This window comes from Trematomus bernacchii, unplaced genomic scaffold (assembly GCF_902827165.1).
Source record: "Trematomus bernacchii unplaced genomic scaffold, fTreBer1.1, whole genome shotgun sequence".
Classification (NCBI taxonomy): Eukaryota; Metazoa; Chordata; class Actinopteri; order Perciformes; family Nototheniidae; genus Trematomus; species Trematomus bernacchii.
Genome location: NW_022987593.1, coordinates 2407407 through 2434312, shown reverse-complemented (window position 1 = coordinate 2434312; position 26906 = coordinate 2407407). Strand labels below are relative to the sequence as shown.

At 37.1% G+C, this 26906-nt stretch overlaps 3 protein-coding genes across 5 annotated transcripts; all 3 read left to right on the top strand.

The window, feature by feature from the left end:
- Positions 1 to 655: 655 nt before the first annotated feature.
- LOC117481566 (jupiter microtubule associated homolog 1-like) lies at positions 656 to 8277 on the top strand. The gene is made up of 5 exons (XM_034129295.1): positions 656 to 843; positions 2462 to 2604; positions 6150 to 6241; positions 6417 to 6444; positions 6769 to 8277. Exons 1-5 carry the CDS (start codon positions 788 to 790, stop codon positions 6900 to 6902), a joined length of 453 nt encoding a protein of 150 aa, XP_033985186.1. The 5' UTR covers positions 656 to 787; the 3' UTR covers positions 6903 to 8277.
- A 376-nt stretch (positions 8278 to 8653) lies between these two features.
- On the top strand, positions 8654 to 19621 carry zgc:174863 (uncharacterized protein LOC100136852 homolog). Of its 2 annotated transcripts, XM_034130255.1 has the most exons (9): positions 8654 to 8759; positions 13300 to 13370; positions 13469 to 13804; positions 14273 to 14566; positions 16094 to 16216; positions 17146 to 17181; positions 17860 to 17904; positions 18027 to 18062; positions 18168 to 19621. In XM_034130255.1, the coding sequence occupies exons 2-8, from the start codon at positions 13310 to 13312 to the stop codon at positions 18059 to 18061; spliced, it is 930 nt and encodes a 309-aa protein (XP_033986146.1). In that variant the 5' UTR covers positions 8654 to 8759; positions 13300 to 13309; the 3' UTR covers position 18062; positions 18168 to 19621. The 2 variants fall into 2 exon arrangements, with proteins under 2 accessions (XP_033986146.1, XP_033986147.1); XM_034130256.1 differs by lacking the exon at positions 17146 to 17181.
- Positions 19622 to 21697: 2076 nt separating this feature from the next.
- Positions 21698 to 26257, top strand: si:rp71-81e14.2 (uncharacterized protein LOC100002239 homolog). 2 transcript variants are annotated; one of them, XR_004555847.1, is made up of 4 exons: positions 21698 to 21872; positions 22046 to 22353; positions 23143 to 23282; positions 25092 to 26257. XR_004555847.1 is itself a non-coding variant. In XM_034130254.1 (4 exons), the coding sequence occupies exons 1-4, from the start codon at positions 21821 to 21823 to the stop codon at positions 25242 to 25244; spliced, it is 693 nt and encodes a 230-aa protein (XP_033986145.1). In that variant the 5' UTR covers positions 21703 to 21820; the 3' UTR covers positions 25245 to 26257. The 2 variants fall into 2 exon arrangements, 1 of the variants encoding a protein (XP_033986145.1); XM_034130254.1 differs by having other exon boundaries at positions 21703 to 21872; positions 22046 to 22393.
- Positions 26258 to 26906: the final 649 nt, after the last annotated feature.

The window sequence follows — 26906 nt, the reverse complement described above, 5'->3', positions numbered from 1 at the left end:
TGTTATTTATCACTCCTGCGAAATAAAACTTTGAACCAGAAAGGATGACCTGCTTCCAATAAAGAGTGTAATCCCATGGTAGTTATCAATAATCCTTGCGTGGTAAATGTGTAATTCTCTGCAGAGTAGAATTTGTTTGTTCCCCAATTATCAAATTAATGTGGGCGCCAGACAGGAGAATAATCGAAAAGTATGCCTTTAATTAATTTACCCGGATCCAATCATAGAGTAGTTTATCACGTGTTGGTGGTACGTAGGTTGAAGATTAGAAATGCCATTTCAACACAGTAACTTCTGTATCAAACCCATGGATTATTTTACTGCATCCCTAGTACCAAACATAGGGTACCAAAGCATCTTTGGATATACTAAAAAGAGTCAGCCAGAAATGAGCACCGACAGACCGGATACACGATGTGTTTGCCATCAAATTACAATCAAAATGCGTCACTTCACAATAGTACGGGATCGTAGAGAAATAGCTATCAATCTCCAATGATGCACTGCGTAATTAAATGCATTACACATTTGATATGATCTAAACAAATCGCCCTAACCTTTTATTTAACAGGCCAATATGTTTTATTCTGAAAATTGGAGCGGAAGTGAACCACCTCCTTCTGGTCACTTGGACACTGGTGCTCTCAGACTGGAAGCAGCACGGTGATTATTTGGAACCACTGGCTAGGATAGACAATGATGAGGCGGTGAAGTGCAGCTAATGAAAGTGTAATTCGCGTGTATCTCTTCAGATTTATACATATTTAACGACTCCTAGTGCAACATAATGACGACGACGAAAATATATCAAGGGATGGAGCCTGGTTCTAAAAGCAGTTCCAGGTAAAAGACGACGTTCAGACAGTTACCCGTTAGCCAACATGATGCCAACAAGTCCAGCATCCTCTGATGTTATCATCAACGCTAACTTAACATAGGTTAACCTCAAAATGAAGACTTAATTTCCCGAACCCTTCCTGTAATTATTGCTTTTCCAACGCGAAATGCTCGAAACTAAGCATGGGGTGGCGATGCTAGGAAAAATCTTAGTACCACACCTTCCCGTTGTGTCTGTCGGGATGGACCATTTTTTAACGTTAGCAACATAGCACACATGTGCCCTCTCTTTTGTAGAGAAGCTTCTTAGCTAGCTAGTGCAGACTAGGCAACGCTAACACGTTTGTTTAATGGACAGCTCAATTTAATAATGATATATTCCTATTTTGCGTTTTTATTGTCTGAAAACTATATATGTATGGGGTGTCATTCCGGTTGGGTGGGGCCCCCATGGTTTTCAGATCAGTGATCGAGGAGACCAGTGAAGTACAATAAGACATCTTTCAGGTTTCCCTGCATGTGGCCGCATTGAGGCGAGGGCCATGTTACAGCTGGCTACACCTGACAATAACCCGGCCACATGTATATTTTTCATCATAGAGATGCAGGGAAATTAATCCCACATCCGGTGATATCTCGAAGACGAAAAACTGTCAGGATAAATAAATGAACGATTGAGATTGTAGTGATTTATGAGGTTAAGAAGGTGCATTTTCAATCATATCTAGACAGTCACATTGTTACAAGGCCAATGTTACAGTATGCAATTACTATTTTGTCTTGCTTTTTATAATTAGTTAGTTATTTATTAAATTATCAATATTGATATAAATATAACGATGTAAACAGTAAAATTGCCACCTTAAAGTATATAGCCAATACTTAGTTGTCTTGTCTTAGTTTATCAGGCACACCAAGTTCAGGGGTATAATGCAATATTGCTGCATTTACCAAGTAAAGATTTTCAAGGCTCTGGTTTGGGTGGTGTTGACTGTGTTGCATTATACTAATAAGTCTTTTTTTTAAATATAATTCTACCCTTGCTGATATAAATTGGTCTTACAAAGTATCCAAAACCGCTGCATTAATAATCACATTTCATTGTTTACATAATTCATATTTTCAGGGGAACAGCTGTAGCCCACATTCAAAACACACATAGACACATTATAGGAAATGCTTTTGTATTCCTTTAGTCACTTAAACTTACATTTGAAACATTAATGACGTGTTTGATGTGACCTTTTTATTTTGGCAGGGACCAACTGGTCTTTCCTCGCCACTTGAGTCTGGCTGTCGAGACAAAGATACTCGACATCCACTCTGTTGAGTTGAAACATTTGATAGACAGATTAAGTCATTACATTTTACCTAGGGTAGCAGGTTGTTAAATTATGCTTAACAAAAGTGTTAACCTTTGTTTATTGACACAAGTGTACAGGTGTAAATAAAAAAAGTATTTCTCACTGATTAATTCTGCACATCACATCATTAGTCTAAACCACAGCATTAGGTAGGTTCAAACATTTTACATTCATTTAGGATCTGGGAAAAGACTCTCCAGAACAATCAGCCAGTGTGATCCAGCTTTCAGGAACAGTTCTGACCATCTCTCTCTTTGCAGGATCTTGCGCCCTCCTGGCGGTGCCTCAAACATTTCACTTGGTCCAGATGGGGATAAGCCTCCCGTCCGGAAAAACAAGATGGCCTCCAGTGTTTTCGCTGAGCCAGAGGACCTCTATGCTAATCGGAGGAACAACCCACCAGGTACAATTGATCTCTTCTCTAAATATTAAAGCTTATTTAGTCATTTTCAGTTCCCCATTTTATTTTTGACGAGTTATCAAAACATTTACAGATGGTGTGACTAAAAAACTAAAGCAGAACACACACACCCAATGGCGATGACAAACAAAGTAGAGAATATTGTTTTGTCTTCAAAGGAGATACAAGGTGTTCTCTTGCTGCAGAACCAAACTGATTCTCTGCTAGTCAAAACCTGAGACAGCTGAATACATAGGAATAACATTTGCTGTGCTCAGTGCTGCTTCTTAACATTACATGTTTTAGGTGCTCACATGATGAGTTGATTTCTCTTTCAATCAGTAGATATTCAGTCAATGGTGTTTCTCCATTAATCCCAACATCTGTCTACGGCCATATTTACTAGGGCTGTGTGATGGCAAGAATAAAGAAATATCTTGAATCAGTTGTTTTGATTCAATAAATTACTGCAAGCAAGGCACTCATTTCATTTAAAAAAAATCAAATGTAAATATTTTAAAAAGAGTCAAAAGTCATGTCAAAGTACAAATAAGACCGCAACATGCATAAGATCTGAGTTATAAAGGTTGACTTTTCTATGCACTCAGAACAGTGGGTACTGCCTATGTATTTATTGCTGTAAAATCCAACATCAAAGTATTACATGGAGGGGGCGCATATTTTTGCAAATGTAATAGTAAAAGTATGTTTTTCTTCTAAGTCTTAAACTCCTACAGAGGATATTTAGTGACATTCTACGTGGTAACAGGCTGAACGCCTACTGAAGCTTTCTCACATTCCCCCTGACATTTCCTTCTTCATCCTTATTCCCCTCGCAATAAATTACATCAATGAGCTTTTGTCCTGACTGTAATTAAGTCTTTTACGACTAGGATCATAGTTTTTCTTTTTTTAACCAACCAATTTCCTCAAACACAATACGAAACCTTCTAATATTGCTTTTATTTTCACTTTATAAACACATTCTCACACAAATGAGGCCTTCATCTACTGTTCAAACAAACGCTGTATGCGGAAAGTAGTGAACAAAAATATACCGTATTTTCCTGTAAAAAATAAAAAAGGAATTACTAATGTTAAAACCAGTATTTAAAAACAGATTTTAAGAACAGCACTTGGGTTAATGTACTTATTTACTTTTAACCTCCATTAACTTCACTGTTGACAATAAAACCAAAGTTCCTGCAGACCAGAAAGTTTGATTTGAGCATCAAATGTAAATATATAAATATAGCTTACTTTTAAAACCAAAGTCAAAGTCTGTCAGCAGGACCTACTCGAAAAATGTTGTGGGTCGATGGAATGACATTTCAAAAATGTCAAAAGAAGACATTTAAATTGTATGATCTGATTTACCAATTCAGTATACAAGTGTGACCCAGATGCATTTACAATAGAAGAATACAGTGTCAAGGGAATGGATCCCACCAAGAAATAAAGATTGCATTCCAAATTCTCAGCTCATGAGAAAAATGTGCTCCAAAAACAATTTGACCTTTTGTGGGCAATACGCCTCAGTCCATTAAGCGGTGACGCAGTCCTCAGTAGGTTATTGTGGAATAATCCTACATGCTGTGCGGATAAGAAAAATAAGTTCAAATGGATCTCCAAATATACTTGGGAGGCAATTAATATACCTAGGTGGTCCATGTGAGGTTTATATCTGGGAAACACTGACATTGACTGGCCTTGTTTAGATAAGGACTGGAAATAAGCCTAGGATCAAAAACTAAGCCAAAACAGACATGAAGAAAAAGCAGCAGGAAAGGACATGTATTCTTTTTTTTCGATTAGACCATGTGAGTTATTGTCAGAAACCCATTTAATAAGAAAGTGGAACCTTCAAAATCGAAAGCACAAAAAGAAAATGAAGGAGTAAATGTAGGAGGAACTTGCATACAAGGAAATGTCCAGCACAATGTGGGTCATGAGGTCATCCCATTAGGTCATTGGATTGCATTTGTCCCACAAACAATATCCCCAGTTGTGTTTTAATCGTTTCTGGGAAATACCTCATACCATGGAAAAACCCGGAGGCAATGCTCTTGCATTTCATTTGGACATTTGAAGGACATTTGAGTGCTTTTTGTTTACTCTTTTGAAAAGATTGTAGAAACAGCTTTATTTCCTGTGATCATTTGATAACCAAAACAAATGCCCTGTTAATGGAGCTTAAGCTTCAATGTAAATGTTGCATATTCACCAGCCATTAGAGCAGGGGTGTCCAAACTACGGCCCGGGGGCCAAATGCGGACCGCGGACCATTTTGAATCTGCCCTCAGCAAATTCTAAAAGTATAATGTAATACGGCCCACAAATGAAACTTGTGCCTGTGTTATATTGTACTTCTTAAATATATATGTAAACATACACATACACAGTAGTATTCATGTGTTAATAAGCCCACTTTTCAAATAAATTCAGTCAACTAAAGTTGGAAACATTTTCTAACAAATCTTAGTTGATACAAAAAACGCCCAATAACTTATTTACCTAACAAGCTTGAAATATACCCTTCATATTTCCCCTTATTATGAGCAATCTGAGGGATGAGCTGCCAACAAAATAAATGAAACCCTATGGAGAGCTGTGATATAAGCTGTCTTTTTCTTAAGGCATTTTCAAGTATCAAGCATAATTGACCTACATTTGATCAATTTTCCTGACGTATAACTTAACTTATGAGGCAATGTACATCTAGTGACTGGCCCAGCCCTTCGTATATTTTTCTGTATGTGGCCCTCGGTGAAAGAAGTTTGGACACCCCTGCATTAGAGCAATGTATGATTTTTAGCTTGTCAGTCTTTGTGTTTGTCCTCATGGCAAGATGTGGATCTGGAAACCACTGCTGTAGTGGGAACTACATTGTAGAGAAAACAAGTTCTTTGCCAGGTGTTTATATTTTGTCACTGCAATAGTGTCCAACCATACAAGATGCAGTCACAAAACTTTACAGATGATTTGAGAACAAATTTGAGTTTAGGTTCATACTGTAATTAATACTGTTATATTTTTGGACGAAGTGTCTGTAATCAAACTAAAGCTGAAAGTGTCTGCTATCTGCAGCAGCAGACTCGCGCCACAGAGTAACAGGACTCACTCATCATGAATTTGGTGTAATTTTTCCTAGATTCAAACTCAATTTTCATAGGGAACCTGATAAAGTTTACCCTAACTCATTTAACAAAGTTATTTGCCATAACATTTCAGGTGATACACTGCCCTTAGATCAGGAACATTGTAATTATTGTACGAGTAATATAAAATTAAAGGAAATGTTATATGCTCTAGTAACAACGCATTGTTTTTGATAGCTATAATCGTTTTCATCAACAAAAAGTATTGTACTTGCCAATGGTAATTTACTCAGTTTAGCCAAACCTATTTGGTTGAGGAAATGTATCATACAATGATCAGATCAGTACATTTGTCTGTGTAAAATAATTGAGAATGTATTACATTTAATCTTTGCACCTACTGTGTAATGGCATTTTAATCTGAGCAATCATGTGTCCTTGTTCTTCCAGGTGGGAAGCCCACAGGTGTGCTTTGTGGAGAACCGTCAGCCCCCCTGAGGAGAGGAGGGAACCAGGGCAGCAGCCCCTCTGCAGACAATCCCGTAAGATCATGCATGAGATCATGAGCTTTGGTAGTTAAAAATGAAGTGAAACCTTAGGGCAAGCAAACATATAGGGAAGCAAAAGAAGAAGAATGTATATTTGTCTGTCTTCCTCTTCCCTTATTGTCCCACAAAGGTCACTTGTGTATTCATTTCTGACTTTCTTTTTTTTTAGGACGGAGAAAATTATCAATTTGATTATGGTAAGCAACTGTTATTTTCTGGTCACATCACACAGTTTTACCTCTGGTTTTATAGACTGTAAACCAGGGGTCCGATATTACATACAACATTTGGATAAATATCACAAAAACAACACGCATACATTGTTGATACCTGTCATAGAAATAGATGGTACAATAGTGATAGTAAAATTCTATTTCTATGGTACCTGTACACATACATACAGTCATTGCCTGTGCATAAACACATACATATAACCACACGCATACACATCTATTTTTGTGACAAGTCCATGGTGAATTTTCCACTGTTAATGTTTTGAATTTTGAACTTCATATGTTTAGACAACAGTGCCCCGGAGCCTGAAGCGGTTGCAGAACAGAAGGAAGAGAGTCCTCCAGCAGACGATACTGCCGGGGGACATCCCTCTGGCCGTAGAAATCCCCCTGGCGGAAAGTCCAGCCTCATCCTAGGATAAATCCCTAATGACCCCGCCACCCCCCGTACCCCCTTCATCTACTCATCTCTGAACTTGTCTCTATTTTAATTATTTATTTTTTAACAAGGAATACCGTCCCATTTGTCTGTACTGCAGTAATTCTTTCTGATGTCCAACAGACACCAGTTACCTTCACAACCCCCAAGTGCATTGTTTTGATACTTCTTTTATTAAGGTCGTTTTGTACTGTTTTTTATTGTTTGTTTGTTTTGACAGAAGCACTTTATGTATTTCTATGGACATGTTTCAAATAGTCTGCCTTTGCCCCTGTTACGCATTAGACATGGCAGACAGGGTACAAAGATCATATTTCTCTTATCAACATCTCCCCTTGATTATTTAAGACAGCATGAGCTGTATGTGATTATACAAGCAGTTTCCAGAACACAAGCAAATTCAAAAGCTGTCACTTTTGCACTGTGTTCAGTTTTGATCCATCTTGCATGCACGTCTGGTCTGTAAAGTATGAATGTGAGAAGAAACGTAACTGTGAAGATTTTTTTATTGATTTAACCTGTTTGTTTTTCTGTGGAATAATTGTTGTATTGTTGTTGCATGAAGTTGGAATCTTTCTACTGATTATATTATCATCCACTAAGGAGCCAAATATGAGTCACATAAATTACTGTTATTGTGATCTGAAGGATGCAAACATTAGTCTTCAGATGAGTACTGTAGGTCCCATGTCAGGTAACTGAATTGGAATAAGCCCTTTTTATATTGTAGTCACTAGGCCTAGATAACTGTAACCCCAGTGCCGGTTTTGAGTGCCCCATGTTTTTATAGGTGATTTTACTCTACAACAAAGTGTGCCTGTTTTGTGTGTTAGGCTACAGCATCAAACAAGGTTGGGTTTCAAGATTTGCATCAAACGTGCGTCAACAAGGCCTAGTTTTTCCATTGTGGGTCGATGGAATGTTGTTGATCCTGAAGTGTTTCTTGTAAACCCATCCTGGATTTGAAAAGTGACCTTATGAAAGCTCTGCCTTTTTTCTATGTTCAACACTGCTTTTACTTTTGTCTATTATTCTTCTCAATGGAATTATAGAAACAAATCTTTTTATACATTTCATTGTCGCATTATTTAACCAAAATTCAAACTCCCTCCTGCTTCTGTCTTGTTGAGTCACGTGTGTGACTGCCGTATCAGCCTGCCGTCATGGCAGACGACCTACATTTCAGGTACATGAAATGTAATTTCTGTGGTGTCTATTTTTAACGTCTGTTATGATGCAAGATATCTCTGTTTGCATCTTATATCAGTTCCTGTTGCTGGATGTAAGTCACTGCAGAAAATTGAAATTAAGAAATGGCACAAGTGTTAAAAGAACATTAAATAACCATTTTGACCATGTTTTCTGTGTTTATTGTACTTTTTTAAAATTATTACAATGTAGAAATTATGGTTGTTTTACTGCAGCTCTTTGTAGTTTTACCCTCCAGCTAAAATGTTATGAACTAAAAAGACAAGGTTAACATTTAGATTTATGATAAAGTTGACAGGGAAAAGTTGTGAATCATCCATAAAGAATAACCATTGTAAAATGAAGGCTATATTGGCAAGCCTTTTTTTAAGCAATTCGAATTAAAGAAAAGTAGAGTGGACCAAAGTGTTGTTCAAATAACTTTGTCATTCTTTTCTTAAATGTGTTCAGTGCCACAACTGCGCGAAAGCACCTACAAGCCAGTGTTGATGTAGCCTATACCCTGTAGCCCGCCCATCTATTCAGAATGAAAGTGAAAGTTGTGTTTGAAGCTTGCAAGCACTCGATGCAGATGTCAGATAAACGAGGGATCCACCGACAAGAGAAGTCGCCTTCTAGAGGAGCGTGTGCGGTGAGTTTGACGTGGCATTTTGTGTTATATTGGCGACATCATGGCATGTCGTGTTATGTAGGCAACGTGTTGCTACATAATGTAGCTAAGTTAACCTCCATTAGGATTTTCTTCGATTTTTTTCGATAGTGGCATAGTGTCCTTTAAATACTGTATTTTTAACGTACGGAAACGATAGTGTGTGTATGATATGTTTCTGGAATGATGTGTTAATTGTTTCTATGTTTACGGGGAAAGTCGATCTACTCAATGCCCTCGTGAGCTCAACCTCGCTCCAAATACAGTAGCCTATAGCTCCACTGGTAGGCTATACTTAACATGACCCCAAACTCTTCTACACCTAAAACCTTTATAAAATACCAAAGTTATGAATGTTTTACAGTGCTTCCTCTTTTATTCTCTAGATAACTAATACGGAACAGACACGTCCGACAAGTTACAATATGTGCATACACAGCACAAGCGTCACAACAGTAAGCTGACATAGACGTTGTTAACTTAGACTTAAATAAACAATGCACAATGAAGTTGCTTGTAGCCTTTGATTTCCACACAATATGTTTGTCACATTAAATTCAACAATACAAGTATTATATCACTTTGAGATATATGAAGTCTGTTTGTACTATAATAATAATAATATAATAACAATCACACAATTGTTTTTGTTATTTAAAAAACGTTGTTGCCATAACTAACACAGTGGTAAACGTTTAGGTAGAGAAGCCTTGCAGAATCAAAACTGGGCTACTTCAGACACCTTTGCTGTTAGATACTGGTAGAATAGTGCAGTATTGCATGTGTTTACTTTATATGTAATACTAACGGCCACTCTCTTTTTATGTATGTTAGTTTATGTTGGAATAAATGTCTTATTGAAGGCAGTGTTACTAACTAGTGGGACTTTCAATTGCCATTTTTTTTAAGTTGAAGTGAGTGTTGCATGGGCTATCAAGACATCAAAAGTCATCATCACCATGGTTTTTGCTGTTTTGACAGAGGTAAAGTTGCACAAATTCAGGAAATGATGAAAGTGAGGACTGAATTCTAGATCACTGTTTATAAATATTTCCTGACTTTAAAACGCTCTTCAGTAAGAAGAGGGGTTGATGCAGGGTTCGAGTTATATGGGAGCTGAGCTCCCATAAGGAGGGTCTGAGCTCCCATGAAAGCAGTTAAATCATACATCTGTGGGGGTCGCTAATACATTACCAACAACAACCATTATTTTAATCACAAATAATGCATGTGTCAATGTAATGAGTATTATTTACATTAACGAGGTAAATAGGCTAAAATAAAAAGGTGTTTTCCAAAAGAACTACGCATCGTATGCTCTCTTGAATGACAATATGCCTGCACTTCATCTCCAAGGTGCGCAATAAATTATTGCGCAATCTATGCCTGTGAGCGTGCTGGCAAGTAGAGGTGTGTGTGTGTGTGTGTGTGTGTGTGTGTGTGTGTGTGTGTGTGTGTGTGTGTGTGTGTGTGTGTGTGTGTGTGTGTGTGTGTGTGTGTGTGTGTGTGTGTGTGTGTGTGTGTGTGTGTGTGTGTGTGTGTGTGTGTGTGTGTGTGTGTGTGTGTGTGTGTGTGTGTGTGTGTGTGTGTGTGTGTGTGTGTGTGTGTGTGTGTGTGTGTGTGTGTGTGTGTGTGTGTGTGTGTGTGTGTGTGTGTGTGTGTGTGTGTGTGTGTGCGAATTATGTTCATCAACGACCTTTTTTTCCATGAAGAAAACGAGACGATGACGAGTGTTAGTTTTAAAGACCCCCATAAAGCTTAGATTATAACTCGAACCCTGGGTTGATGGAATAAGAAAAGATACTTTTTTATTAAGAGGTCAACATTCTGAATATTGGATCTGTTCTGGTACATGGCTAAGGCATATAGCATATAACCATATTGTTTTCACAGCCCTGTCTTTCCACTAATAATAATAATAATAAAGATTATTATTATTAATATCGTCATACTGATTGGAACAACTTCATGGTTACCTCTTGTTTTTTTAAACTTAGGATCATTTAGTATAGAAAACGGTTCAGGTGTATATCATTTCAAGTTCTCTTGAGAAAGAGGGGCCTTCAGGACGTTGACACCATAGTTAGTATCCAAATAGGAAGTGAATAAAAAGGCCAGGCCACTCGGGTCATATTATCCATGTTTTTAAATAAGGAAAACAATTATGACAGTACGTCCCAGGAGAACACTCAGTCATAAACTGTATTGCTGTTGTAAACCACAATGTGCTAGATGTTACCCCACATGCAGTGCATATCCATATATGTGACCAGTGTGTATCAATCAGAGGATACATTCTTGGATTCAATCCTCATGTGGTTGTGTGGGAGTGCGGATGTGTATTCACCCTGTCCAAGATTTTCAGAACATGGCCAACAGCTGCAGTTACATAATTATGCTTTTGGTTAGGATATTTATTTTGTGCTTCTTTCGCACTGTGATTGAGTACGAATTCTCTGATTGACTGAGTTAAAATCCACAAACAAAAGTTGCTTTGGTGATGGGAGGCTGCCCCTACCCCTTTGTGTTATGGGAAATAGACACATTTCTTTTTGCAAAAGCCTGTCCCGTTTTGATCATGTTGGGAAGTCTCAAACTTGAGTGAGTTCAAAATAAAGTACATTTTGTCAATTTTGTTGCAAGTGCAGAGAGACAGAGTGAGCTACAATCCTTGGGTCTAACACTTAACTTTATGAAAGCAAATAAAAAAGAGCACGGGGATTATCACAGAAATGTGTTCCTCAGCTCTCTGAAGTGAAGAAGAAATTGCTTAATATGTGTCAACTCTTGAGCTTTCAAGTGGTAGCTCATTTTTAAAGTGGATATCTCTTTCACTATCACTTTGCTTTTTTCTCCCCTGTTTTATTTCTTGCAGCATTAAGTGGCAGTGCAAGTGAAAGTAAAAGTAAATACAAACACTTAAAAAGTGAGTGGGAAGCTGGTCAAGCAGGTTTTTGATTTTCAATATCCAGTTACAATATGAGAAACTTCTAGCAACAAAGAGCAGTATTGCAAAAACAAACCTAAATGCATTAAGATGCCCATTTACCATCGAGCAACTGCTTTGGTTGCATTTATGGTACTGTGCAGGTCTGAATCAGAACCTAATACCCAACCTTCTTGAAAAATGTATAGCCTGTGAACAAACATTTTACAGAAGATGGCGTCGCTGATAAGATCTCGCTGTTGGCACATTCTTTATAAATCAAAAGTAGACGGTTCAAACAGAAACCAGAATCATTTCAAACCCAAGTTTAAACAGATTTGCAAGTTGTAACTGATGATCAGATGTCTAACTTTAGGATATTTTTTTTTTTTTTACTTTGTTCTTTCCGTGTTTCTTTCTACAGTTTGTAGGCCCTTAAAGGACAAGTATTGCAAATTAGCAGGCTTTGACAATCTAAGGCTCATGTATCTGTTTCTATAAACATGAATGAATATGTAGAGAAAATGAATTCTCTTGCTTCCTTTTACCTGTGTTACATGTCAGTTTGTCTGCTTGTGTGTGTTTGTGTGTGTTTGGGTGTGTCTCTCCCTTCTTTCCCTGATTGTCTCCCTGCAGGTGCAGCCTCCCCTTCAGGTGATCCCCATCCCATAATCAAATCTTTAGTTTATTCACTCTAACCCTGCGTTTCTTTTTTCTTCAACAAAGAAAACTTGGGCACACAAAAACAGGGCCATGTGTGGAAGAGAGAGACTGTAGCTTTCCTCAGGCCTTTTATGTAGGCCTTGATTATGGGATGGGGATCACCTGAGGGAGAGGCAGCAGAGAGACAATCAGGGGAAGAGGGGAGAGACACACACAAATACACACAAACACACACAAGCAGACATACTGACCTGTCTTTGGTCTGTTTAGGAACACCTGTGTCTATGCATGCATGTATACTATGCTATTGGGAGAACTTAGGCAAGCAACAATAAACTCATTTTGTAACTTAATAACGGAGTAACACATTCTATCATCTCACCCCCCACGCCCCCCATTTTTAAGCTCTTTTTGTCTGCCAGGTGTATTCAATCAAAGAGCCCATGAATGCAAGGTGTCTATGGCAACTAAGGAACAAACGTGCAAACCTAAATTGAAATCAGATCGTGAGATATCTTTTCCAAATAGCTGGAGGGCAGAAGAAAATATCCAAAGGAACCGCCATGGTTTGGCACTCAATACACGCTGTGCAGTACCTGAACTCTGAGAATGTTGGTCTTTAGCAAGTTCACATCAAAACACTAACTGCTATGAGTGCATGCTTCAAGAAAAATAACTGACCAATTCATTTTGATGAGCTGCATATTGCTCTTTGTGCTTCCATGTGTCATTGTTCAGGGTATAATGAAAAGAGTGCTTTCAGAAGAACAATGCAGCAGAACATCATTGGTTATCATTGTGTAAATAAGTTTAACAATAGTGACGTCACAAGGGCGAGAAGTGTAGGAGTTGTTAACTTGGTGCATAGCGAACTTGACTGCCCTTTTGTACTTTAGATATTAAAACGAGTATGTGTTTGTTTTGTGATTTCAGATAAATCAGCATGGCCTCAAATGGTGTCCTTCTTTTGCTCACTTTCATCCATATCAGCATTGGACATGCAGGTACATTTTGCTGTAATCTTAGAATTTCAAGTATGAAATGCTGTTTGCTACTGATGTAGCTTTGTGTCTCTTTATAACAAAAATATTTTCTGCTTCAGGTTTTATAAATGTGGAAGTCCGTGCTGAAAATGTGGGAAAATATGGCCAGCAGTCATTGCTGGAGTGTGTTTACAAACCCTCAGAGGAAGCAGAGGATGGACAACTCATCTGGGTCCATTGGAAAAAAGAGGGAGTTGAAGACATACTGTTTTTTCACAAAGGTGACACTACAGCAGAGTCACGCTATTCATTTGCTGAGCCGTCCTGGAATACCACAAACAGGAACGTCTCCCTGCTCATTACCGACACCTCTGTAAAGGACGAGGGAGAATATACATGTGAGATGGAGACAGAACGTGGTCATGGAACCAAAGAAACCCGCCTTAGAGTCACAGGTGAGACCCTCCAGCCGTGGTTGACCACTGCACTGGAACATTTTGAAAACTATTTGGCACAACAATAGGTGACCATTTTGAGTCAAATCCTATTCTGCTAACTAATTTAATATCTTCACTGCAAGTACAGTTGTTTCTCTAAACATTTGTTTATTCTGCTTGCTAACAGAACATGCATTTGTAATACGTGATTGCTGTCTTGATACTTGAGACAATTCAGAGATCCAGGGGACTTTCCTGGCTTATCTGATTGGTATTCCCCTTGCTGGTTTTAGTTACTTTCAGTTTCAATGTTACATAAGTCAGTTCCTTTAATATATGTATTGCTGCTTACCACATATTGCACTTTATACTTCTTTCAGAATATAAGGATAGACAAACATTTTCTTGATATTTCATTTGTGTCATTTTATGATGGGGCAAGGTTCGGCTTTATGATCATGTTTTTCCTCCCTCTATCCTTTACAGCCAAGTACAACAAACCAGCTATAAAATTCGACCCTCAGACAAGTACCCTGATCTGTGAGTCCGACAGTGGCTATCCAGAAGGTCAACTTCGCTGGTTTGACGAGTTTGGCACAGAGTGGACCAAAAGCGCTCAAATGGAGGCGACTGTAGTGGGAAGTGGTCTGTTTAACCTCTCCAGTAAGCTGACTTTGAAGGACGGATCTACTTTCTCCAGCTACACTTGCAAAGTGTTTAATGTCAGTGGAGGAAAAGAGGACGAGGCCACATATACAGTACCAGAGCCAGAAAACGAAGGTATTTGTTGCTGATTACCTCGCTTGATACCTTTTTAGGCCTTTTGGTTCACTTGTTCTTCACACAAGGAAATGCCATACAAACATTTCAGCCACTGTTACATCTGAGGTCTGGATTTACTTGAAGTCTGAAAGCAATGACTATAACTGGAGTAATAAAACATATAAACAGACCTTCATTAATGATTGCACAACTAAAAAGGACTTTGAACCCCAAGCCAACTTGGTGCATTATTTAACAACATAAAATACACACTGTTTTCACACACACGTAAATATTATGTACACATGACCAAATATGTATATATGTTCATTTTGAATTCATTTCTTATTTTATAGTTATTTTATCATTTATATCTTTGATTTTATCCTTAATTGTGTGAATCTGTGCTGTCCTGTTTTTCAATCCTACCCTGTTGCTCTTAAACTACTGAATTTCCCCACAGGGATTAATAAAGGTCCATCTTATCTTATCTTATATTATCTAATCTTATTTGTGTTGCTGCAGAGCGTGACAGAGGACTGAATTATCCCACAGTAACAAAACGTGTCAAACTGTAGTCTTAATAAGCTTTTTCTTGGCAGGTCATACAGTTGTATTTATTTATGATAACACATCTCTGCTTCAGTTGTTTTGCTTCATAATTCACTAAGTAGACAGTAGGGATGCCAGCAATTATTCGATTTTTCGAATATTCGTTACAGTCTCCATAATCGAAAATTATTTTTAAAATTCGATTTTATTTATATATATTTTTATTATTATTTATGTTTTTCTTTTTTTTCCTGGCTTAGTTTCAACCAAAATATAGACTAATGCTAATAATAGTAATAGTATTAATAATTGTAAATGGCCATTGGTCACACCACCTGTTTGTTTTACTGTAAACCCCCCCCCCCTCTCCGTCACACGTGCAACACAACTAAAGAGGAACAAAGCGGCACGTTCAAAGAAGAGTTCCTCGTGGAACTACTTCGAACTGACAAGTGCAAATGAAGTAAAATGCAAGCTCTGCGAAAATACTTTTTATTTTTCCCTCCCGCTGGGGGGGGGGGGGGGGGGGGGAATAATCGATTAATATTCGCCAGGGCTGTCCGATTTTCGAATTTGATCATGGTCAGTTTCTGGCATCCCTAGTAGACAGGCTGCGACATGTCTTGTATCCTGAACTGTCATGTTACGAAAAACTTCAAAACATTGCTCCTCACAAACAAAGCTATGCTTGACAGTCCAGGCTACCGGTTAATGCTTTTTGTGTTGTTGAACTACAGCTTTTCTTCAGTTTTATTTATTATCATTAACTGAAAACCCTTTCAAAAGAGCTGTTTTTCACACCTGCTTCATACAGCAGACAGTCATTTTCCTATGGCCAAATTGTGCAGACCACATTGGAAATTAAAGTGAAAGTAGTTTGCTAGAGTAATATAGGGTGAACATCCAACCAGTCTGATTTCACCAATAGAAGCTCACTGTTTTTGTTCATGAGTTAAAGTATTAACACATGTAATCTTTCTTGGTTTTATTCAGGACGTGCCCAGGAGAAAGAGGTGGATCACACCACCAAAGTAGTCGCTCCTCTGGTGGTCATCGGATCCCTGATCGTAGGGTTGCTGCTGCTGATGCTGCTGCTTTACAAAAGGCGATCTCAACGTGAGTACAGTCACAGGCACTTGCTTGTCTTTCGGTTAATATTAACCATATGATTTTTTTATTGAGGATGACATGACTCATATGAAAAAGTACAGGGTAGACAAAACAGACCTTGCCAGTTAAATGTAGGATTTCCTGCTTCCTTTAAATAAAACAAGAAGCAAACAAATGTACTACATCCATATTTTAGTCTACACGAGACAGCCACAAATAATACAGAAGTATGTACTATGTGGCTTAGTAGCCACTTTGAACAAAGTGTCTGCTAAATGTATTACAGATGTATGATAAGTATTGACCAAAAGTGGTACATTCGTATAAGTATGTATCATTAAGAAATCCTTGTCAGCTGAAAGAACATACCGTGCATCCCTAAAAGTATATAACGTTATCTAACACTATGGAAAGAAAACGATTAACTGGTGATCAATTTGGATAACGATTGAACATTGATCGTTTTGCTTGCTTTATCATTCATAATGTCCTTTTAATTTGTGATAAGCAGGTGTGAGTAGTTGCAGTATTACTGATTGATACTATACAAACACTCCAGCCCTTTTACTGTGATATTTGATCGAGGTATATATTGTGACCATATGATACTGCCATTCTGTAATGTTGGGTCAGATTTCCTCAGTGGCTTTCTGTAAACAATAAAGAGCTGACAGGAAATAGTCTTCAAATAAATGAAAGTTAACGCCACAATGGTTGGAGGTGGAAAAACCTGTAAAAGTAGACAAGTTAATCAGGATGGGAAAGTACACTCTTTTATTGTTGGCTTGAATCCAACTGTGTAGCAACTGCAAACCTGTCATTAGTCTAAACTGGTCGAGTGTTTTCCATTGTTGCCATTGTACTAAAGGGTCTTGCGTAAGTGTTGTGATTCAAATAGAGATCTGATTTTAATTTATTCGTCATTTCCTTGACAGTGGGCCGGAGGTTCTCTACACGACCCCTTATTATGGGTATGCTCATCTTGACTTACTTTAGAGGTTCTAATCATCTCTGTTGATTTCTCTATCTATCAGCATATTTGAGCTGCCTGAATCACTAAATATCTGCAACAGAAATTCAGACAGATAAGTGAGTGGTTTAGTGAGCTAAAATATATGAAACATTGTCTTTAAATGACCTTGGTTTGTATGTATTATATGTAACTGATTAATACGTGTTCAGTAGCCTCCTGGACTGCATATTTTGAGCCAAACATCAACCAAAGTCACTCACCACAGACAGGTCACATTCCAAGCTAGGGAATGTTAGGGCATGTTCTTTTTAACCTTGCTCATTGTTCTGCTTGAGGACATGTTTATCCAAGACCAAGAACGTTTCCTGTCTTTGCATTCACTATTTTCATGTCTAATTCACTCTCTTGCTTTCCTCTGGCTTTCAGATGTGTAATGTATTTATATAATGTGTATACGTAAATACATGTATATATTTATTTAGTAGGTTTTCCATGGTTTGTGCTAAACTCAGCTTGGGTACCAATCAGTTTTTCCACTCATGATAAAACCTGACTCATGTTTGGAAACTCACTGCTGGGGATCTGCCTATGCTTATGTCAAAAACTCTCTTATTATGTTGATGGTTTTACACCCACCCCAATGTAACTCACAGTTAAATGTTTTTATTGTTTCCAGGTGGCCATCAGCCAGTCGACACATCTGACTCACCTGTTGAGCAAGGTATGTCATATTTTGACTCTAAAACAGTGTATTATACAACTTTTGTTACTTTTTGTTTTGAATGCACTCTATGAGATTTCATCCAGGCTTTGATATTCAATATTTTTGCTGTTTATCTTCAGGAGAGGATCAATCATGCCCAGACAGTCCGGCCTGAGGTAATTATAATGCTCCAAACATCCTAATAAAGAAGATTACTTCCTACAAAACAATACATAATCTAATAGCTCTTTCACTCTCTCCCTCCCCCTCTCTCTCTGCAGAAGACAGTATCTGTCACATGGCATGTGGAAATGTACTAGCAACCTTTGAAATCAACACTTCCTTGTTTGCTAATCTCACTGTTTTCCTTACTGCAAACAACTATAACCAGGATTAACTTGTACTACTGTGATGTTCTCAGAGGGTTTGTTTGAGCTTGATTTACCTTAGCTAAATAGGTGAACACTCTAAAATCAAGTCTAAATCTAAACAAGATCTGGATATATTTTTGAATCAGTGACGGACAACTAAAAGGCATGGGGTCATGTAAGGCCCTGTGACCTGTAAAACCCCATGAGGATCTGAGGATGTGTAAAATCACCAGAAAATAATAACTAATGAGGACTAAGTCTCTGATGGAGTTTGGTTATTGGAGGGACATTTTTCTAAATTGTGCCCACGCAACGAATGTAGCTTTTGGCAGCTTTGGCCCTTGTTCTCACTGTCATTTGTCAAATGATGTCAACGTTACAAAGAAAAACGTTGAATCATATTTTTTAGGAAGTGTGTGTGTGTGTGTGTGTGTGTGTGTGTGTGTGTGTGTGTGTGTGTGTGTGTGTGTGTGTGTGTGTGTGTGTGTGTGGTAACATAACATGTGTTAAGGACAAGAGTGTGTTACAAAATATACTGTGTGTTTCAGACGGTAAAAATAGGAACCATTCAAAAGCAGAAATGTGCCAGATGATGCAGTTGTCGCGACCCTCGACTTAACTTTAAATCCGATGTTACCCCTCGCTGCTGCAGAACATTCAGGCCCAGCTAATTTCATATCCTTATTCTAACCAGGAACAAAGATCACTAGAAAAATATTGGTGGCGCTTCCCCATGTCACATGATGTCCACTTATTTACTCTATACAAAAGTGGGGTGTGTTTATAAACCAAAAATGTGTTCCTCTTTATAGTCGGTCATGAGGATGTTGTGTAACTTTTGGCAGCAATGTGGACGTTTTTTCACAATGGACACTTATCTTAATCCTCTCAGGCCTGTTTTTGGTTTCATTCTTCAATCTGATACTGGCTTTCTTTGATGCAACAATATTTTCAGGGAACGTGGTTTTTGTTCTGAGCCCTGCTCCGCAATGGAGCAGCTTACTATTGTACGTAAAAGCTTTGTTCTAATTGTAGATATCGGCGTTAATCATTTCGTATTTGATAGGAAAAAAGCAACGCCGTTATAAAAGTTTGAAGGTTTTTAATTTGAAAGTCTAACATGAACAATTCAACTTAAAAATGTAACGCTTTTTTGAGCACTGTGTGAATACTGTTTTGATCAATCTGTGAATATTGTAATTCTGTGTGTCTGTGTGTTGATTAGTTTTTCCACAACTTCATACATCATGCCACATTAAGGCACTGTCACTACTTCATTCAGTCAAAACAATGATAGGACTAACCTTTAACTGCTGTTATGATTTTTTTACATGCAATAAAAAGAAAGTCAAATTTGAAAAAGATATTGAATGTGAATTATTTTATTGTGTTTACTTTTGCCATGGACTTGTAGATTATATTTCAGACATAGCATTTATTTTTGAAGGATTTTTCTATTAAATATGTACAGACATAGAAACCAAAATCACTTTCTGGTTATTCCTATGGAGATTTTCAAGTTACGTTGGCTGTGTATGCACATTTAAATCTCCGGATATAACAGATGGTTTGTTGATGAGCTCAAGAGAGGTATGTCGCTACACAAGAGCCGTTCCCAGTGTTCTCTTTCCTTGTTCCTCTTTCATTTCACTTTCTATTGAACATTTAAAATAAATGAAGAAATCGAAACCATTATCATCATGTTCTTGTAACAGATAATAGATCATCGGCATGCAATGAGTTACTCTGAAACTTTCAAACCTGCACTTTCTGACTTTTTTTTTAATCAAAACTGACTGAATCAACTACTGTACTTACAGTATGTTGTTTTAAATAATGTATAATAATGATACAATTTGAATGAATACAATATATATCAAACTTTATGATATAAACATTTGTTTAAGATTTAAAATGAAAGTGAAATTCAGCTAATGAGAATCTGAATTCATCTCAATCCTGCCATCTATTGGACAGACATCCTTACAACATGTTAGAGACGCAAAGGTGGACTACAATAAACACATGTATAGTATTGTAACAAACTTGCATGTTGATCAACACCTTGTGTTAGTTAAAAGTTTAAAAAGTATAGGGTACATTTTTGCAAAGTATGATAAATAGTGTTCTTATGTTCCCCTTTTTACCTTATTGTCTGAATGTATTCCTTTCATATCATTACTTTCCCATGTGCACGTATTGTGCATTAAGACAACGAAACATGTATCCATCTTTGTTGTGCACGAAAAGCTTGGTCTGTCCACGAGTAAATATGAAGACTGTTGGTCATATAAGACAAATTCACAAGCGTTTAAATATGATGTGCTTTATAACACTATGAATTATGGCCTCAAAACTGTATCAACACATCGGAAAGTAGTGATATAATGTTGATCAGTTTTTGGTCATTTGTGGGGAGGTTCAATTGTATTTCCTTGTACAGAAATATACTGACAGGTGTTACTATATTTTTCGACACCTATCAATGAACTCAGAATGCTAAAGAAATTGAAATGTTGATATCATTTTGTGTAAGTCTTTAATTTCACATTAATTGTGAATAATAAACGTCCTTTATGGTGAGTTGACTTTTATCATTTTTTAAATTTTGAAACATTTTTCAACCCATAAGAACCCGGACCCATTTCTACTTTTGGGAAAATGATGGGGAACCTAATGTAGACAAAATAGACCATGCAGAACCCATTTCTGACAAGTAACCCCCCCTAGTGTCAAAGATCTGAAATGTGACATATATGTCACATTGGGCTTTAATGGTAAAGTAACTCTTATTTATAACTTAATTCATGAGGATGCTTTTTTGGATTACATTTGGTTTAACATTCTTTGAATTGAAGAATAAAGAATATATTAATTAAATATCATTGAATCAGCTAAATGAACTGAGCAGATCATAATCATATTTCTAATTGTGCATATATGTCACTCCAGATTTTCTGAGAAACTGTAAGGTTAATGTCCCGATGTGACATTAATGTCACAGCGATATTTATCTTATTTGTTTCATATCAATATGATCAAATATTTTTTTCAAAACAGGTTAAATGTAATAAAGGAAATGTTATGTAAGCATTATAATTCTTAAATGGCTTGAATCTTACCTTTAGCAACAAAAAACAAGCGTTTGAAATGTAGCTAGTTCAGTCACATGTGTTAGCCTGGCACATGGACATCTTGGACATGTTGTTATGGGAACACAAAGTCACATGACCTGGCCCATGACCCACCAGACTGTTCAGTGTGTGTCACTTAGGGACTTCATAAGATAAAATAAAGGAACTTTCCAGAACATTTGAAGGTCATGTGACACCTGTGTCATGGAGGGTCCTTATGGTTAGGAGTTATTTAGCCCCACCTTTTCTTCCATTTACACGCAGGCTAAGGTCATATCACTGTCTGGAAATGACTGAAATCAAAGGAGTGTGTGTCACAGTTGTCGCATCATTGCCAATATCACACAGTAAAGGAAGTGTGTTGGCCTTGCTGTCAATGTCTGTGGCTTTATGTGAGAGACAAAGACAGGATGCAGTCAGTACTGCGAGATGAGGATCCTCAGCTGTTTCACACTGTTGCTCTTTCTTTCTGCCAATGCAGGTAAGATGATTTACTTTTCAAAACACTTTTGAAGAACATGTTGTTGTAATTAAAGTCTGTGTGCAACATCGTTCACTAGACCAGCTGGTTGTCAGACTTTTGTGCAGCAATAGTTTTACATTCTGCTTTCAGATCTAGATTGTTTTTGGGACATTTTTTCTTCTTTTCGACAGACAACAACGCAGTGTGGCGAGCGTCTGGCGAGAATGTCACCTTGAGGTGTTCCGTTGCAGGGTGTCCCAACAGTAGCAATAACGAGTATGATGGGATGTTTCTGTATCTGAATCAATATCATGAGGAGCAGAAAGAGGTGCAATACTATCACTCTAGTCCAGGAACACCTGACAACATCGCCCCGAGAGATAGATACAAGGACAGGATTCAGACAAATGGATCTCTGAAGGACCACACCATCACCATCAGCCGGCTGACCGTGCACGACTCTGGCTTCTACCGATGTGTCTTCATGCATTTTCCTCATGTAAGAGTCACATGCAGTGAACATACACTTTTTATAAAAGGTGGGCATTTATTTTATTTTTTACATCAAATTTAAATTCTGTTTTTATTGTATCTTGTTCTTTCAAACATGTATATAGTTATATCATTTCTGCGTTTACTAGCCCATGGGTCTTAAGGTTTTCATAGCCCAAACTACTAAAAGGTATGGTGAGTTCATAAAATATAAAATGTATAAAGATTCTCAACAGTATATAAAATAGGTTAACATTTATTGTGTCCCCACTGCTGAAAGAATTGTATTTGTAAATTCAATATTCAATATTCTTATATTAATATTCATTTGTACTTTTCTTCCAAGTTTATAAAAAGTTAATCCGTAGAAAAGTATTGAAGACGTAACCCTTCTCTTTGAAACAAACTTGGCTTATTTAATGAGGGGGGGTAAAATACAGAAATCACCAAGACAAAGAAATTGAACATATCCTAAATGACAATACTCATGTTTGGCGTCATTAAGAGTAGATGCAAATGGATGGCACAAGAACATTTGTAACATTCATGTAACTACATTTACCTGATAACACTTATAGTATAAAGTATACTTTTACTTCGCTAAAATATTTAATTGCAGTGGTTTAAGGGCTATTTAGTATTTTTACAGGGCTACTAACATACCAAATCACCAAATCGGCTAATGATGATTTAAAGTTGTGCTAAAGATGCTATCACAAGATGTTATGTTAAAGGAACATTGGCATGAAGACATTTTATTTGGTGTAACCCAGCTTGCTGTCATCCTTTAATCCAGGAGTGGCTCCATGTCCCCCAGCAGAGGTTCCTCCTGCCCTTACCTGCGAGAATCATCTTCATCTGGTGTTAATCATCGGCGCAGCCTGCACCGTCTGCACGATCGCCACCATAATCTTCATCCTGCTGATCGTCACCAGGGTGAGTTCAGATATCTCTTCCCATCGCTATGGGCATGGACTAAAATCCTCGAAATGCTCTGCCATCTTCAGCCGTGGTTACTGTACCTCCTGTGTGTTGAGACATTATTCACTCTACATCAGGGGTGTCAAACTCAATTTCATTGCGGGCCACATTAGCATTATGGTTGCACTCAAAGGGCCGGTTGTAATTTTAAGACTATATAAATATAGATATATAAATATATGATATATATTAAATAATGTATTATATTATATGATTGGCTCTGCATTGGATTATTATCAGTTCTGGTAATAACTTCATAAATAACTACGACTGAAAGCAGAAGTCTAGGGCAAATAATTGAAAGCAAATATTCAACAATTACACCAATTGTATTGTATATAATATTCTTGCAATTTCTTGAGGGCCACATAAATGAGGTCGCAGGCCAGATTTGGCCCCGGGCCTTGAGTTTGACACCCCTGCTCTATGATTGCTTGACTGATTTCTTTATTTCCATTACATGGACACACAATGTCCGGACCTAATCATTTTACAAGTCACCAAAAATAAAATGTCAATGTTCATATGTTTATTGACATTTGACTTAATCACAAGCTTTTTGATGCTTGGTCTTCAAACATGTATTCTGCCTTCTCTCCCAAGCTTTGTAGACATATTCCTTACAGAAAATATACTCTAAAAGCAAACCCACATTTTTTCATAGTCATTTAGCCAAGAGATATCAACATTAATGGAGGTCATATCTCTTATTTCTCATAGACACAAAAGTAAAATAGAAAGTGAATCTTATTCTCAATTCAACATTCACAGGGTTATTAGTCTGAGTGCAACTATCTGCGTAGGGATGTTTGTCTTTTACTTTAAATTATACTCGACTTAAAGTTCTGAAATGTAGCTTGTATTTTTTATTTACACCATATATCGTCCCACCATTTTTCTATATGCATAAAAAAAACGTTGCTCTTAATCTCTTCAACATAACAGCGTACTGAGTACTGGAAAGTGAATAACATATCATCAAACAGCCAAAACCACCTGCTGTAAACAAGATGTTCCTCTGTGATATCTGCAGCTCACGTGCCGATTACAAAGATAACCACTCTTTCACAGGAAGTGGGGACAGCTTCTTTAAACGTACTGTTTGTGTTTTATTCTGTTCAGATTTCTTCACATGTTGTCTAAAGATAAATATTACACTTTACTGACACCTTACTGACTTTTAATTTGGTAATACTTGAAACCCTCAACCATAGGGGAAACAATTACTGTAAGTGCACTGACGTGAAAAGGCACGTAAAACATAATACAAGATGTTCACATGTCAGTATACTCTTAAGATCCTTACAGTTCATAAAATAACTTAATTTCAATCAAACTAATGTCATGTTATAAAATCACAAATGTAAAATTAAGGAGTCCTTGGTTAATTTGTCCTGTTATACTGACTAGACACTGCTCTGCCTGTCTGCTTTACTTGCCTGCAGAGATAATTCATACTGAATGTGAGAAGAAGTCTTGTTTACATTACATTTATTTGCTTTGCCATTACTCCTGAATAAAATAAAATAAAGAATAAAAACTGTGATAAACTGGCTCCTCCAAACTGATAATAGTCTGCTATCTTGGATTCTCCATTAACAAGTCCCAAGATTGTGAACATTCGTGCATTTCATTTGTCTTAAATTTGTCTAAATTTGGTACCTAAAACGTTCTGTAATGTAATGTCTATAGATTCTTTCTGATGTCAGTACACACCATCATAATATCAGGCGATCAGTCATAGTGATATTTCCCTACCAACAGGTCAGAAGATGGGTGTGCAGCAGAAGAAGAGCAACGAGGGTCGCGCGGGTCCCGAATAATGATTATGTGTATGAAGTAATGACAGCCAGAGGCCTGCGCCCTGCACTGGAGCAGTCCTCTTCGAGCATATATACAGGAATACGCTTAGCCTAGCTTTCATCAAATATTGTTGCATTGGTGGCCAACTTCCACTTAGCATTGGTTTACTTTCATGACTACCGTTCAAATTATGAACAAAATGTAAAAAAATTGTAAACACTGGGTTTATAAAATCTCTAAATGAATTGCTGTGAAAGTATTACTAAAAGCATTCTTAATTAGTATTGCTTAGTATACTTTTTCAACTTTAAAATCTGTTTGTCGGGGCATTTTTTGACAACACTTGAATACATTAACACAAGTTATATAACAAATAATATTTTAATGGCCTTCATTTAACTAATGTGTCATTATTTAAATTAACCTACATTAACATTGATATGAAATATACAGTGTATATATATATGTATTCTACTGTATATTTCATATCAATGTCTTACTGGAATTGCTTTGCCTGGCCTTTCAAGAGTTTTGCTCTAAACTCTAAATCTAAATAATTACAAATACATGTAGGCAACAAACAACACCGAGCGCTGAAACGATATGAAGATAACGGGATAGATGCAGAGGAAGTTTGATTAAGACAAGGAGGCAAGACCCTGAAAGAATGAATGATCTTAAAACATGTGTTTGGTTTCACTTCTGTGGCTACCCAGCAAGGCTGCTTACGGAAAAGAAAAATATCTGGGCCAGAGATTTTTGTGTGGTAAAGCTTGCAAAAATACATGTGGACACAAACGACCTACTTAACAAGAGGGGGGTGATGGGGCGATACAGTATATGTGGGTTATACAGTTCTCACTTACTGATAAAAATTCTGCTATATTTTGTTTCAGCGTACCATATGTGCGCTGGTTATGATGACTGAAATCATTTTCTTGTACAAATCATCCGTACACCAAATGAAACCTACTTCATAATTCAACATTTCTGCTTTAGAATAAAACTTCACACTGATTTTGTAAAGATGTTTATAAACAATGTGAGTTGATTTGCTTTGACAACAAGTTGTATCTGCACCTGTGGATTTGAAAACAAATAAAATAAAAGTAACACAAAATAACTGACATTCAACGTTTGTTCCTCCTGTTGTTAAAAGTTATGTGGCCGTATGTTTACTCTTGAATAATTGAATAGAATAAATTGTTGATCCTTTTAGTATTGAAATGGTGAGAACATGATGTAGTTCACGTGAACTTTAGACCTATCCGTGGTATTCACACATTTAACCACTTCCCCTAACAAGAATGGGAGGTGTGAGTGTTTAGAGGAATAAATAAAATGTGCATGCTTTTTAAAAGTGTTCTATTTTCTTCGTATCTAGCTATACTATGCTGTAACAACTTAAATGTCCTCTTTTTGGGACGAATAAAGGAATTCAGGTTCTGATTCTGAATACATACTTAAAGATGGACACAGATGAATACAACTTTTTTGTATTTTGTTTACGCCAGTTCAAAACCAGTTGACTTGAGTTGCCCTTATTGTTTAGCCTTGTGCTTGTTTTGCACACCACTACCTGTTTTTTGGATTGTTTTTTGTTTCTATCACTGCCAGCCGACCTTTGCTTTTTCACCATTTTATTTCACATCATGATTAAAATATGATTTGTTTGCACTGTAGAATAACAACAAACGCAAACAAAATGACTCCCAGTATTTCCACACCACAATAACACCAGACGAACTAAAACTGACAAGCCCTTTTAATAATAAA